This window comes from Notechis scutatus, chromosome 13 (assembly GCF_049901735.1).
Source record: "Notechis scutatus isolate UNSWTSFEM ecotype Mainland chromosome 13, rNotScu1.2, whole genome shotgun sequence".
NCBI classification, from domain to species: domain Eukaryota; kingdom Metazoa; phylum Chordata; class Lepidosauria; order Squamata; family Elapidae; genus Notechis; species Notechis scutatus.
Window position 1 is genome coordinate 9,335,617 of NC_142021.1, and position 14,786 is coordinate 9,350,402.

General features: G+C 45.0%; 1 protein-coding gene across 4 annotated transcripts in view; it reads right to left on the reverse strand.

Annotated features, from left to right (window-relative positions):
* ULK1 (unc-51 like autophagy activating kinase 1) overlaps positions 1-14,065 on the reverse strand; it is an 86,319-nt gene extending 72,254 nt beyond the window's left edge. For 3 of the 4 annotated variants that reach the window (XM_087942951.1, XM_087942950.1, XM_087942948.1), the window contains exons 1-5: positions 13,929-14,065; positions 13,075-13,146; positions 12,508-12,604; positions 11,046-11,138; positions 10,891-10,932 (exon numbers count right to left, since the gene is read on the reverse strand). In XM_087942951.1, coding sequence (XP_087799077.1) covers positions 10,891-10,932; positions 11,046-11,138; positions 12,508-12,597 — 225 coding nt within the window. In that variant the 5' untranslated portion in view covers positions 12,598-12,604; positions 13,075-13,146; positions 13,929-14,065. The remainder of the gene's footprint in view (positions 1-10,890; positions 10,933-11,045; positions 11,139-12,507; positions 12,605-13,074; positions 13,147-13,928) is intronic. The other variant, XM_087942949.1, reaches the window with a different exon arrangement.
* Positions 14,066-14,786: the final 721 nt, after the last annotated feature.

Genomic DNA, 14,786 nt, shown 5'->3' on the forward strand with positions numbered 1-14,786 from the left:
TGGGCCTGCAGGGCACAAAGCCACAAACGGTTCGATGGCGACGGAACGAGCTTTCATGTGCCGAGTTGAGCGTAGCCATCAAATCTGACAAGCACTGCTTTCCAGATTCCAGGTCCAAGCAAGACACCAAGCTACAATCAAACCACCTTCTGGCATTCATCTGAAAAATCTTCTCTCCAGATTCTAGGTCCACGGAAGACACCAAACTACAACCCAACCACCTTCTGGCATTCATCTGAAAAACTTCTCTCCAGATGTTAAGTTTACACAAGACACCTTGCTCCAACTCAACCACACCCGAGACTAATGCAAGGTGTAAAGCCAGAAGGCATTAATTCGCCCAGCCTATAACCGGTAGTATTTTTGCTGACCAAGCAGGTATACTTCCACTTGGGCTCCAACGCAACAATCACCCAACTTGTTTTCCTACTGAAGGACTTACAAACTCTAGACTGTCTATCATTGCATCCATCCAAATTCCTAGTTGCCAGGATCAGGAGCTGGGAAGCAGCAAACAGGAAGCTTTCTTTAATTAAAAAAAAAATGCAAGCAAACTAGAAGCAATTTTGCTATTCCTTAAGGCCAGGTTTAGGCAGTCAGCGAAGGGGCCAATGGAATAAATCAATAACAGGAAAAAGGCAAGTAGAGGCAAGGATCTATGCTAATCTTGCCTAGCCAGGCCCCCATCTTCAAACATAGATTAGTACAGCAGTTGCCTGGAGGCCAGCTACAATCTCTCACCTCAAAAACAATCTCCTGTATTTAAATGGTATGAAAAGAAGTCATAACATTATTCCCTTCCTTCCTCGTCCATTTCCTTCCTTCCCTTCTCCCTTCCCCTCCCCTCAACCTCTTCCTCCCTCTTCTTTCCTTCCTCCCCTCTTCCCTTCCTTTCCCTCCCTCCTCGCCTTTCCTTCCTTCCCTCCCTTGCTCCCTCTTTATTCCTTTGTTCCTTCCACCCTTTTTCTCCTCCCTCCCCTCTCCTTCTTTCCTCCCCTTCCTTCTCCCTTTTCCTTCCTCCCCTTCCCTCTCCCCTTTCCTTCTCTTCCTCCCTCCCTCCCTTACCTTCTTTTCCCTCCCTCTCTTCTCCCTCCCTCCTCCTTCCTTCTTTCCCTCCCTTGCCTCCCCTTCATTCCTTCTTTCCTTCCACCCTCCCTCCCTTCTCCTCCTTCCCTCTCTCCTTCCTGACCGCCTTTCCTCTTTCTCTCCTTCCTTTCCTCTTTTAGCATAAATAGTTCTATTCAAAGAAAAAAGGGAAAAAAACCCAGCAAAATTGAACTTCGCTAAGAATATACTCCCTCCCAAAGTCATTTTTTTTACATATACAGTCAGGAAGAAGACAGTCCAAAATAATTTTCTAAGAGAAGCAAAGCAAAGAACAGTATTTTTAGAACAGTGTCTGGGTGACCTTCGTTTGCTGAGAAAAACAGACTGGACGTGCCAAGAAAACTTCACAAAACGTGTGTGTCATGGATTAGTCAACTGCCTAATTAAGTGTCCAAGGTGCAACATACATTGAGCTGAATAGAACTCAACATCCTATATACTGGAATGATAAAAATCTCTTCACCAGCTTATCAGATTTGCTCTGGTTGTCTGCTGATTGGGACTGGAACCAGGTGGTAAGAAGAAAGGAACTGGGTTCCAAACAAAACAAAAAAAGTCGTTCTTTCGCTCCATCTTTTCCTACGGTGGAGTGTGCAACGGAGGGACATGAGCCAAAAAAAATTGGCAACCTTCCCTGGGAGGAATTCTGGGAGTTGAAGTCCACCCATCACAAAGCTAACCAGATTGGGAAACACTTATCTAAGTTACATGGGGCAGAATCAAACACAACAGGTCACAGTCACATAATAAGCTCAACCATCAATCACAGTTTACCACCCTATATACCACAATATAAAAAAAGATGTTGAGACTCTAGAAAGAGTGCAGAAAAGAGCAACTAGGATGATTAAGGGACTGGAGGCTAACGCATACAATGAACAGTTATAGGAACTGGGCCTGGCTAGTCTAGGGAAGAGAAGGACCAGGGGAGACAGGATAACGGTCTTCCAATATCTGAGGGGCTGCCACAGAGAGGAGGAAGGGGTCAAGCTGTTTTCCAAGGCACCCGAAGGCCAGACAAGGAACAATGGATGGAAACTGAACAAGGAGAGATTCAACCTGGAAATAAGGAGAAACTTTCTGACAGGGAAAACAATCAACCCATGGAACAGAAGTTGTGGGAGCTTCATCACTTGAGACTTTCAAGAAGAGACTGGACTGCCATCCCTCAGAAATGGTGTAGGGTCTCCTGCTTGGGCAAGGGGGGTTGGACTAGATGACCTACAAAGTCCCTTCCAACTCTGTTCATCTGTAAGAAACCCCTAAACCATCATTACATCATCCAGTATGATTTACAATGGATTTGGAGCCAAAGAACTGAATTTCGACCTACGACGTTAACCCGCATCTTTTATCAACATCATTGGATTTTTAGGTCAGACCGATTCTCCATTCCAGATTCCTGACTGGCTTTTCTTGTTTTTGAAAAGTTTCAGGCTTGAACCTTTCATCCTGAGAGCAAACGCCCACCTGCCCTTCACCGCTTGGGCCCTGCTTCAAGATGCAAGGGCTGATCAGATCCTTTTCAGTCAAGCTCAAAAGCCACTTTGGAAGAAAGGAATACAGGGAGTCCTTGACTTACGACCACAATGGATCCCCAAATTTCTGTTGCTAAGCCAGAGAGAAGTGAGTTTTGCCTCGTTTTACAGCCCTTCTTGCAAATTGCTTCCGTTGTTCAGTTAGCAACACGGTTGTTAGGTCAATCCAGCTTCCCCCGTTGCCTTTGTTTGTCAGAAGGTCGCAAAAGAGGATCACGTGATCCTGGGACAAAGCCAATTGTCATAAATATGAGTCAGTTGCCAAGCATCCGTCCGAATTTTGTTCACATAAACACGGGGGATGTTGCGATGGTCAGAAATGTGAAAAACGGTCGTAAGTCACTTTTTTCCAGCACCGTTGAAACTTCTAACGGTCACTAAATGAACTGTTATATCAGTCGAGGACTATCTGTATTTCCAAAATAGGAATTATGTGAGTAAAGTCAAGATCCACCTTGCTCTTCAAGAAACTTCATGCCACGGCTCAATTATTCTTGAGAAATAGTAAATGAAGTCACCCTCCAGGCCCTATGAATAATGGCTGATGTCAATTTTGTGGCTCGTGTCACTCGGATGCACCCTCAGGTGCCGAGAGCTTAGGAGAAGACGGGGCAAAGGAATGACGGATGAGTCAGCAAATCGTCACTACTTTTTTTTTTTTTTTTAGAATAACAAAACGGCTCCACCCAGCTGCCTACCTGCCTGGCTAAATCATGACCTCGTGCCACCCGCGTGGGGCGATTTTGATTTGAGGATCCTAACATCTGGAGATTTTGCAATCTTTCTAGAAATAGAATAGAATAGGAATAGGAATAGAATATAGGCAATGAAAATGGAATGGAATGGAATGGAATAGGATGACAATAGACTAGGATGACAATAGAATAGAACAGAATAATAGGATGACAATAGAATAGAATAATAGGATATAGAATCAAATATAGAATATAGAATAGAATAATAGGATATAGAATTGAATATAGCATAGAATAGAATATAAATAGAGAATAGGATATAAATATAGAATATAATATAGAATAAAATAATAGGATATAGAATAGAATATAGAATAGAACAATAGGATATTGAATTGAATTGAATATGGAATAGAATAGAATAAACAGAATAGAATAGAATAGAATAGAATAGAATAGAATAGAATAGAATGGAATGGAATGGAATGGAATGGAATGGAATGGAATTGAATGGTAGGACAGGATAGAATATAGAATAGAATAGAATGGTAGGATAGGATAGGATAGGATAGGATAGGACAAGATAGAATATAGAATATAGAATAGAATAGAATAAGCACAGAATTTGGAATAGAGCTGAGTAAAATAGAACAGAACAGAACAGAATTAGTACAAAATATAGAAGAGAAAAGAATATAGAATAAAACTTTATTGTCACTTTAATTGTACACTAATCAGCATACATTAAAATGAAACTTCACTATGTTCAGCTCTCAAAGCATAACCATTATGCATATACCCTCCCCCACATACAGAGAAACATCACAGTCTAGTTCCAATGTATACATATACATGGTGGGGGTGGGAAAGATTGCTGAGAGTTTACAAGATGGATGGCATAAAGAACAAAGCCGTTACAGAATCGGGAAGTCCTGCTAGAAACACGTTGAAACCTCCCTCCTAGAGGGGAGCAATAGAAACAGACCATGGGATAAGTGCATGGGGTCTCTAACAATGCTTCGAGCTCTAAGCACATAGCGCTTATAAGCAGCCTCCTGAATAACAGAAAGGGAGTGTGTCCTATAATCTTCTCCACTGTCCTTACCATTCTTTGTATGGACTTTCTATCTGAAGTACTGCTACCACCAAACCAAACAGTGATATAGTTTGTTAAAATTGCAAAGGATTGCAAAGAAACTCACTTTGTGTAATCCTGGAGTAGAAAATAGTTTTTAACCCCAAAGAGAAAGTCACTGAAAGTTGGGGTCTTATATATTGTTTTCGCTCTAGTTTATATTTCAGCAAGAAGCGTGCAAACCTGTTATGCTAAACATCACACCTGCTCAAGACTGAGGTATTTACCGCTTGCAAATCATGCCACAATTTACAACAAATTTCAGACAATATTCTTTTACAAATAAGCAGCCACATTAAGGCAGATTTTCTCCAGATTCCTAGCTACACAACAATTTCCTTGGTTGGGCTCTGTGCTATAAGACCCAATGCACTCGTAAAGCATGGGTTATAGCTTAATGCTATGGACAACCAGTTCTTGGCACCTTAACAAATCATGTTTATACAAACCATGACTTAGCAAGGCACATCAAGTTAAGACGCTGCCATATATCTACACATATCCATGAGAGCCAGTTTGGTGTAGTGGTTAAGGTGCTGGTCTAGAAACCAGGAGACAGTGAATTCTAGTCCCACCTTAGAGACAAAGCCAACTGGGAGACTTTGGGACAATCACCATGAATTGGGTGATTTAGGACCAGTCCCTCTTAGCCCAACCCTCCTCACAGGGTTGTTGCTAAGGGGAAAATACCATAGAAGGAGAAAAGACTATTACGTATGTTTGCTGTTATTTATAATAAAAATATAATAAAGGAGGGATATAAGTCTTATAAAAATTATATTGATTACTCCAAACTAACGTAGCTGCCTTTATGTTTCCTTCCCTCCAGCCGTTCAAAAATTCATAGCTGCAGCAAAACCACCTTTTAGAGCAAGCTTCAGGACAAAGTTCTAAAAATACTCCATCCAGCAGAGACGTCCTCTTTGGGAGTTTGAGCAATGAAGGCCCATTAATACCTTTCAATAATGCATAAGTAAAGTTTTAAGTGGGTCACCCTTTTTAGAGACAGCTTTTGGAGATGCGCTTAGAGTTTCATGGGGGAAGGAAGTAGAGAGGGAAGGGGGGAAGGAAGAAAGGACAGAGAAATGAGAAGGCAGAAGGGGGACAGAAGGAAAGGAAGGAAATGGGACAGAGACATGAGAACAGTGGAGGAAAGAAAGGCATAGAAAAATGAATGAAGGGAGGTAGGAAGGAAGGAAGGAGGTGGAGAGGAAGGGAGGGAAGGAAGGACAGAGAAATAGGAAGGAAGGAAGGAAGGAAATGGGAGACACATGAGAAGAATGGAGGAAAAGAGGACTTAGAAAAATGAAGAAAGGAGGGAGGAAGGGAGGGAGGAAGAAAGAAAAGGAAGGGAGGGAGGGAGGGAAGGACAGAGAAATGAGAAGGAAGGAAGGAAGGGAAGGGAAATGGAACAGAGAAATGAAAAGGAGATAGAAAAAGGGAGGGAGTGAGGGAGTGAGGAAAGGAAGACAGGAGGAAGGAAGGAAGTTGGAAGAGAGGCTAGTAAACACCTTCACAGGACAGATAGAAGCATAAACTCAGCCTGCTATGGCTTTATAGCTACATGCAACCCCTATTTCAGGGGCCTGATTCTGCCCAACCTCCTTTGAAATATCCTCTTCTAATCGGATTTGGCACCCATTCAATCCTTGGCCACTGAAAACAAAACACCGTGAGGTGACAAGCAGGAGATTAGCTCACTCCATCCCGTTTTTCAACACTACCTAGATTTTGTAACCGCACTTAAGGAAGTGCTCACTCAATACTTAACTTTAAAAAAAAAAAATCAACCCCAGCTTCCTTTCTTTGATTCCAAAATCAGTTATTGTTAAGTCTGTGGCTTCTTAAGAAGAAGGTTGAAGAGGACGCTTCTTTCCATGCTAAAACAATCCTCCTTTAATTAAAAAAACAGCGTAAAACTGGCTTTTCCCACGGAAGTTTTTTGCAAAAAAATAAAAAATACCTGGACGTTATTTGAAGCAAGGCCTGTTTTTTTTTGGGGGGGGGGAGGGGGAATGCAAGCAGAGGGATGTAGAATCACAGGGCTGGAAGGATCTTGGGAGTTCATCTACTCTGCCCAATTAGGAGTCTTCAAACCATCCCGGACAAATGGTGGACCGATCTTTTTCTCGAAAACCTCTAGTGATGGAGCACCTGCAAATCCAGGGGGCTAAATGGATTCACTGTCCAGGAAGTTTCTTCTTTATATCCAGGTTCAAAACCATTAAAAAAAAAAGTAAAAGTTAAAATATTTCGGACATGGGATGCGACACCTGGAAAAATACGGCGTCCTTCACTTAATCCTCTCCAGGGAAAGATTGAAGGTAGGGTCCAGGCAGAAGAACATCCATGTCTTCAAAATCTAAGGGACTGGTTTGAAAAAAACTCAACAGCACTTTTTCACGGGGCTGCTGATTAAAATAGGATTGCCAACAGGATTCCCAATGTCCAATGACAGATATGATGGAGGAGGAGGAGGAAGAGGGAGAAGAGGGAGAAGAAGAGGGAGAAGAAGGAGGAGGAGGAGGAGGGGAGGGGAGGAGGAAGAAGAAGAAGAAGAAGAAGAAGAAGAAGAAGAAGGAGGAGGAGGAGGAGGAGGAGGAGGAGGAGGAGGAGGAGGAGGAGGAGGAGGAGGAGGAGGAGGAGGAGGGAGGAGGAGGGAGGAGGAGGAGGAGGAGGAGGAGGAGGAGAAGGAGAAGGAGAGGGAGGAGGAAGGAGAAGAAGAAGATCATCCTGGTTGGATTCCCTTCTGATGACATCTTCATACAAAAAACCATTTAAAATGGGAAATCGGGCACGTTGAGAGAGATTTATCTGGGCTTTTGACCAGAAGGTCCCACGTAACTGCAGGCAAGCAACATTGAAGGACCCAATATCCATACATCACCCTTATCCCTAAACCACAGTCTACACACCACAATAGCTGGATTCAGAAACCACACCAAGCTAGACCGGCGAGGCGAGGCGGTGAACATGGCTACTGGCTAGTTCCCCATCACTTTGAGGCAAAGCCTGTTTTGAGGAAATGCAAGCAGGGGGACATAGAATTGTACAACCTCAAGCCCTGATGGCCCCACAAGATCATAAAAAAACAAAATGAAGGAAACCTTTGTATGTTGCCGTTTTAATCATTCACTCTGACTTGGTGTTCAGTCTGACTTGGTGACATTATAGCTGGATATCCGTGCTTTGCTATAAAACTATGTGGTCGGGCTTAATTTGAGGGGAAGAAAATAAGGGGGTGGGAATTCTGCCTCTGCCTACCAGCATCCATCGGTATATTCATCTGGCTATCGCCCTGTCAGTGTGTGAAAGAGTTGAGGGCTGTTTGGAAACTGAAACAGTATTTGCTGTGTGAGCAAGAAGGGAACAGCAAGGCATGGCTTAGCTCAACTGTTCTGTACTAAAGCTGGTTGCGGCTGTTCTGTACCAAGGCTGGTTGCGGTTTGTGAAACTGAACCTCCTCTCCTCTGCTTGTGTTTTGCATTTGGAACAGATTTCTTTTCAGGTGGGGAGGGGGAGTAGAACTCCTTAGCATCAGAGCACGTTAATAATAATAATATAGGAAATACTACTGCTCTGATGGTGAAATCCTTTCTTAGTGAGTACTTAGAAGCTAAGAGGAACCTATGTGCCAAATTTCAAGTTTGTAAGCTTTACGGTTCTGGAGATTTTGTGACGATGCATGAGGGGTATTTTGCTTATATATATATAATTATTTCTACACATTAATTATATATAATTATATGGAAGCAACGTTCTCCAACCTTTCTGGGTTGGAGGCATGGCGCCGGGTGTGTGTATGTTAGGGTTAGGGTACATCTGATTTAGTTAAGCCACTTAACAGGCCTGGTTAAATTGTTCTTCTCCAGCTGCGAAGATACAGATATCTACTTAATTCTCCTTTTTCCCCCCCCCTTCTCCTTCCTCTTTATTTTTCCTTTCGTGCCATGCCTTTTAAACTGTGAACCTGAAAGGCAATGCAATCTCCAAAACTATCCTTGGCCCTTTTGAGTTAAAGCCTGAGAGAACCACCTCTTTAAATAAACACCTATCAAATAACAGAAAACACAATCCAACTGTCCAAATTCCAGAGTCTTGTTTTCCAACAGCAAAGGGAACAGACAGCTGTGTTTTCCCATGCACGCTGCAGCACCCAAATCAAACACACAGGCTGGCAACCTCACACAGTACACCACGTTCGGGTCCCGTAGTTTTTGTCCTGCATTATTTAATTCCAGGGTTCTCAGAAAAGAGGTTTGAGGGCGTCTGCTTGGTTTCCAAGTTGGGGGTTAGGGGTGGGAAAAGAAAAGAAGATAGCATACAGACTTTAACAGCTGGAAGGGACCTTGGAGGTCTTCTAGTCCAACCCCTGCTCAAGCAGGAGACCCTATCCCATTCTGGACACATGGCAGTCCAGTCTCTTCTTTAAAAAAAGGCTTCCAGTGATGGAGCACCCACAACTTTGGAAGGCAAATCGTTCCACTGATTAATTGTCTTCACTGCCTGGAAATATTTCTCTCCATTTCTACTTCGGATCTGGGTTGATAAGCTTCCATTTGTTATTTTCTCATCTTACTTTTAGGTGCTTTGGGCAACAGGTTGACACCCCCCCCCCTTTTTTTTTGTGGCAGCCCCTCAAATTTTGGAAGACTGCTATCAAGTCACCTGATCAACTAATCTGAAAAAAAGCAAAACAAAACCTTTTCCCCCCACTCGTTTTCTCCAACCCAGTTTGAAGCAAGAAGAAATTCGGGAGGGAGGAAAGGAAAAGGGGGGGCGAGGGGGCGAGGAAAGCATGGTCAAATGTTGTCAAATTGCAAAACTGCAACCCCCACAACCGCAAACCCTACCAACCAAAGCCACCCCTTTGCAACCAAAGACTACCGTTCCCAGCATGCCTCGCTTGCAACGGAGGCGGCTCACGCCACACAAGGTTCCAGAGGCATCAAATTGCAAGCCTGACGCAGGAGCCGCTCTGGGCCAACCAGAGCCGGCCAAAAGAATGTCAACAAACAAGGAGGCCTGGAGACCACATGACGGGCCAGACAGGCAAACAAACCTCGGGTGCACGATTGCAACAAGCCAGCCAGCCAGTCTCTCGCGCAACCACCGGCTTGCAGCAGTTAATCTCCAAAACAAAGGCCTGGGATTGAAAACTGGCCCAGGGATCTGGGTTCCAAATGGGATTTAGGCAATTCTACCCCCAAGCAGAGTGACTTGTGTACACACACACACACACACACATACTTAATTGCACAGCATTGCAAACCCTGCAGAGGCAAACAACATTGGTCAATTTCGTTGGGAAACTAACCAAGCCCTTTTTTTTTTTTGTTGCATGTTTCCTGAAGAGGGTGGAGATGTGCCCAGACGCAGAGATATAAACATCCACACCGAAGTTATTGCCACAACAAGGAGAGATAAAACAGCTCAAAAGCCAGATCCTCCATGACATGTCGCAACGAGATCCATCGTTTTCTACTTGACCAAAAAGGCTCCAAAAAAGATAAATCAATCAAAACACAAATACAAAACAGGAAATGCCCTTCCTGTTCCCGCCTTCATCTATATAACTTCATAATTTTTTGGTGTTTTTTTTTTGTTTGTTTAAAAAAAAACACAATGTAACTGAATGAAGGGCCCTAAACTTCCCCAAGGAAATAATAAACAGGTTAAACCAGCAACAGTAACAATGCCAGCAATGAGATTTTAGACAAGGGCCACACAAATACCAATGGCTCAGATCCCCAAATTATAGCAATGCACTCTTAAGCCAAACATTTTTCTTTCTTGTAAAATAACCTGCAGCTCTTTAAGGATTGCTATATATATACATATATTCACATATATATCTATATATTAATATTGATATATATATATATACACACACACATACATACATATTCATATATATATATATTACACATATACATATACATAAAAGCTTTTTAAGGATTGCCTTTTGCCATTGCATGCCAAAACTAGATTTCTTTTTCCTCATGCGATCACTCTGCGGAACACCTAATTCCCACAGCACTGCCTTACATCTAAAGATATTTTACCCATATAGTAGGTCAATATTACTATTATCCTTCTCATTTTTTCCACTACCTTCTCCTCTGGGTATCTCATTATATTACTTGGTTGTTTGCATGTACGCTGAGAGCTTATGCACCGGAGAACGATTCCTTGTGTGTCCAATCACACTTGGCCAATAAAGAATATTCCCTATTCTAATATTCTATATACGAAGTCTTCCATTTCAGCTAAAGACCTCCAGCCCCATGGGTTTAGAGGTCAACCTAACTGGAGCTTTCATCAAATCTTCATCCTAGTTTGTCATCCCCTATAAAAAGCAAATCGAACAACATCTTCGCTTCACCCACTGACTTGACCGTCAACGCTTCCCTACCTGGAAGTCATAGAGAGCCACGATGTTATCATGTTTCAGTTCCTAGAAAGAAAAGAGGGGTGGGAGGGGGAGACAATAAGTATCCAAGAAAGATAAACACAGCTCGCAATTGAGGCGACAAGGTTCGCTCTCTCCAAAGCCACTTTCCCCTTTACCTTCAATATCTTGATCTCCTTCCCCAAGAGAGTCTGGGATTTGGCCAAGTTTTTCTTGTTAATGCATTTGATGGCCACCTCGACTTCGGGTTTCTGAAAGTTGGAATATCAAGGGAGTCGGTGAGTAGGAGTTTCCCATCACACACTTCAACAGACCCACAAAGCTGGATTCGTGTGGGTCAAACGCAGATAAATAACATATGTCAGCAGTTTAGGGGGCAAACAAATTGGATAATAGCCAACAGTATAAAAGTCGATTCTGAAAATGATAGTTTATTCAGTTTTCTGGTCTTTAGCCAAGACAAGTTCAGACTTGCCTGCTCTGGTTTAATTTCTTTCCCTTCTTAACACCTCCTCCAGCACAAAACCACTTCCAAATTAAATAAGGCCTTATTTCTAGCAACAAACTTCCATGCAGCCTTACAAAGCAAAGGATGTGAACTTCCTTCTGTCTCCCCTCTTCAAGTCCCCAAATAGATAATTGCACATTTACTTTATTATAATGTATGAAGGAAAGGATACAATAGAGTAGACAGTCTGAAGATGTTTGCTTTTAGCAAGAATGGCTCAATCCTGCTACAGAAGCAATTCTAATTTTGCAAACTCTTTGCCAAGATCCTTCCTATTCAATAAATCCCTGCCTTCATTTATCACTTTTCTTCCTCCAAAGATAATCATGAGACTTTGGGAGATGTTCCCACCAACAATTTATAAATACATAAAATGCAGGCCTGCTCCCAGCCTAAAAGCACTCCAGGTGTTCTCCTGCCTGGAGATACTTAAGTCTCCCATAGCGACCACGCTATTAAATAGAAACCCAAAATACATTTATTTATAGATCCTCAAGGACAACTAGAGTCGTTCCTTGCTTTGTGGCTGCTTTTTGAGATAGGAAAGCCTTGCCAAGCCAGTAAGATAAGGCCTGGGTTTGTTTTATGCCTAAGCAAATTCTCAATTTCTTTCCCCTAATTGCATCAGCTGAGTGATTCAGTCTGTGTCTCTTTTACAAAGTTCCTTGAGAAAAAAGGTGGCTGTTTTTTTTTTTTTAACAGATCTTTGGGGATGGTTAGAGAGGCACTCTGTGACATGTTTTGCCCGGCATACTTGTGGATTAATTTGAAATTTGGGGATTGCTCAAAAAAGTCAGAGGATTTTCTTAGAAGGAACTGGGGAGGGAAACAGGTTAACTAAAGTGCCAACACAGATTTATAAGTTTTAACTTGCCCCTGTTCGGATCAAGTTGGTTGAATCAAGGATTCAATTACTCCTTTTTTCATATCAGAGATTTGTCATTCCAAGAGGGTTTTGGTGTTTTTTTCTGCTGAGACAAGCCAGGGCATCAAGAATGCCCTCGCTTGTCTCAGCAGAAAAATCACCAAAAATCCCTCCCATTTTTTTTTTTTTTTTTGAAACTGAGGCCAGGATTTTTTAAAAAATAAATAAAAATAAAATCCTCTTTTACCTCTTTGTGCCTGCCTTTGAAGACCACGGCAAAAGCTCCATGCCCGATCAGATCTTTCCTGCTGAATTCAAATTTTCCAACCGCTTCCATGTCGTTTCTGAAGGCGGGTGGCACAAAATAAACAAGTCCAAAAAGAAAAAAGAAAAAGTACAAAATTGGGAAGAAGAGTTTTTTTTTTTTGAGGGGGGGGCAGGTTGGGGGAGGGGAAAGGAAATCCCAAGCGTTGAGATGGCTAAAAAAAATTTTCTTTCCCAGAAGAGGAAAAGAAAAAGAAAAAAAACAGAAGCCGGTTTTCAAAGCCGCTCCTTTCCCCTCCCTTCCCAATCAATCTCAACACGATCTAGCAACTTGAAAAAGGACAGTAAACGTTTTCTCTGGGTGACCCAGGTGAGAGAGAGAGGGGGGGGAGTTTAATGCCCACATGCCCCCCCCCTTGGTTGGAAAGAGATCGGGGTCTACCCTGGCGATCTCCCACCCTGTGGGGCCGGGAAATAAGCGTTGGGGGCTCCTAAAACCAAGCCAACCCCCTCGGCCCCCCCAGGCCAGCTAGACAAGTTCGCTCCCCACCTTATACGCCCCCAGGCGGACGCGAGTCGCTCATCGCCCCCGGGAGCCGCTCCGATCCGTCGCCAAGGCCACCTTCAGGATCCCAAGAAGAGTGAAGGGTGTCGGGAGGGGAGGGAAAAACACCACTTTATTAAAAGTCCCTCCCCCAAAAGAAAAGGGGGTGGGAAAAATCTCCCCCCACCCCAAGCCTCCTTAAGAGCCAAGCCCCCTTCAGGAAACCCAAAATGGGGGGAAGAGGCAGAGAGTTTATTAAAGTCCTCCCCCCTCAAAAAAAGAAAGAGGGTGGGAAAATCTCTTCTTAACCCCCCGTCCCACTCCCCAAATCTTCTTAAAAGCCAGGCCCCTTCAGGATCCCCACAAAAGGGGAGGGGGAAACTTTATTAAAGTCCTCCCCCCAACACAAGGAAAAGGGGGTGGTAAAAATATCCCTAGCCCGCCCCCTCCCTAAGCCTCCTTAAGAGCTAAGCCCCCTTCAAGATCCCCAAACTGGAGGGGGGAATTAAAGTCCGCCGCCCCCAACAAAAGGAGAAGGGGTGGGAAAATCCCCCTCCAAACCCCTCCCCTTTCCCAAGCCTCAAGAGGCAAGCCCCCTACAGGATCCCCAAAATGGGGGGGGAGACTCTGTTAATCTCATCTAAAGTCTCCCCCCGTCCACAAAAGGAAAAGGGGGTGGGAAAAATCCTAACCCCCCGTTTCCACCCCTCCCCAAGAGCCAGGATGCCCCAAAGCGGGGGTGGGGGGAGGAGAACACTTTGTTAAAGCCCTGCCCCCAAATAAAAGCAAAAGGGGGTGGGGAAACCTCCCCCAATTCTCCCCCCCCAACATCCCCAAGCCTCCTTCCCAGCCCAAGCCACCTTAAGCGCCGTCGCCTTTCGGGGCGATGCCGGGCGAGGAGGCTCCGTTGCTGCGACCCCGCCGCCGCCGCCGCCGGCAGCCGCGCCACCACCGCTGGCCAGATGCGCCCCCGGGGCGTCGGGTGCGGAGGCTGAGCTGGAGGAAGCCACGGGGGACGTCCGCCCCCACCCAAACAAGAGCGGCGAGGAGGGTGGGGGGTCCGAGGGAGGCGAGCGACTGGCCGCTTGCGCTGCTTTGCTGCTGCCGCCGCCGCCGGGCTTTGGCTTGGCTGGGTTTGCAAGGAGTCGCTGGCTCGCTCGCTCGGTCGCTCGCAAGGGCAGCGCAGGCGCCGCCGAGCCCAGGGCAGCCAGCCAGCCAAGTCCAGCCTCTCCGAAGCAGCCGGGGAGGCGGCGAGGGCGGCCTTTTAAAGGCGCAGCCGACGCGCGGGTGAGTCAGGCGCCCGCTAGCCGAGAAGGAGAGGCTGGGCTGGGGAGGGGGAGAAGAAGGAGCAATAGAAGGGGAGGAAGAAGAAGAGGAAGAGGAGGAGGAGGAGGAGGAGGGAGGAGGAGGAGGAGGAGAAGGGAGGAGGAGGAGGGGAAGGAGGAGAAGGGAGGAGGAGGAGGGGAGGAGGAGGAGGAGGAGGAGGAGGAAGGAGAAGGAAGGAGGAAGAGGAGAAGGGAGGAGGGGAAGGAGAAGAAGGGAGAAGGAGAAGGGAGGAGGAGGAGGAGAGGAGGAGGAGGAAGGAGGAGGAGGGAGGAGGAAGAGGAGAAGGGAGGAGGAGGGGAAGGAGGAAAAAGGAGGAAGGAGGAGGAGGAGAAGGGAGGAGGAGAAGGAGAAGGGAGGAGGAGGAGGAGGAGGAGGAGGAGGAGAAAGCTCAC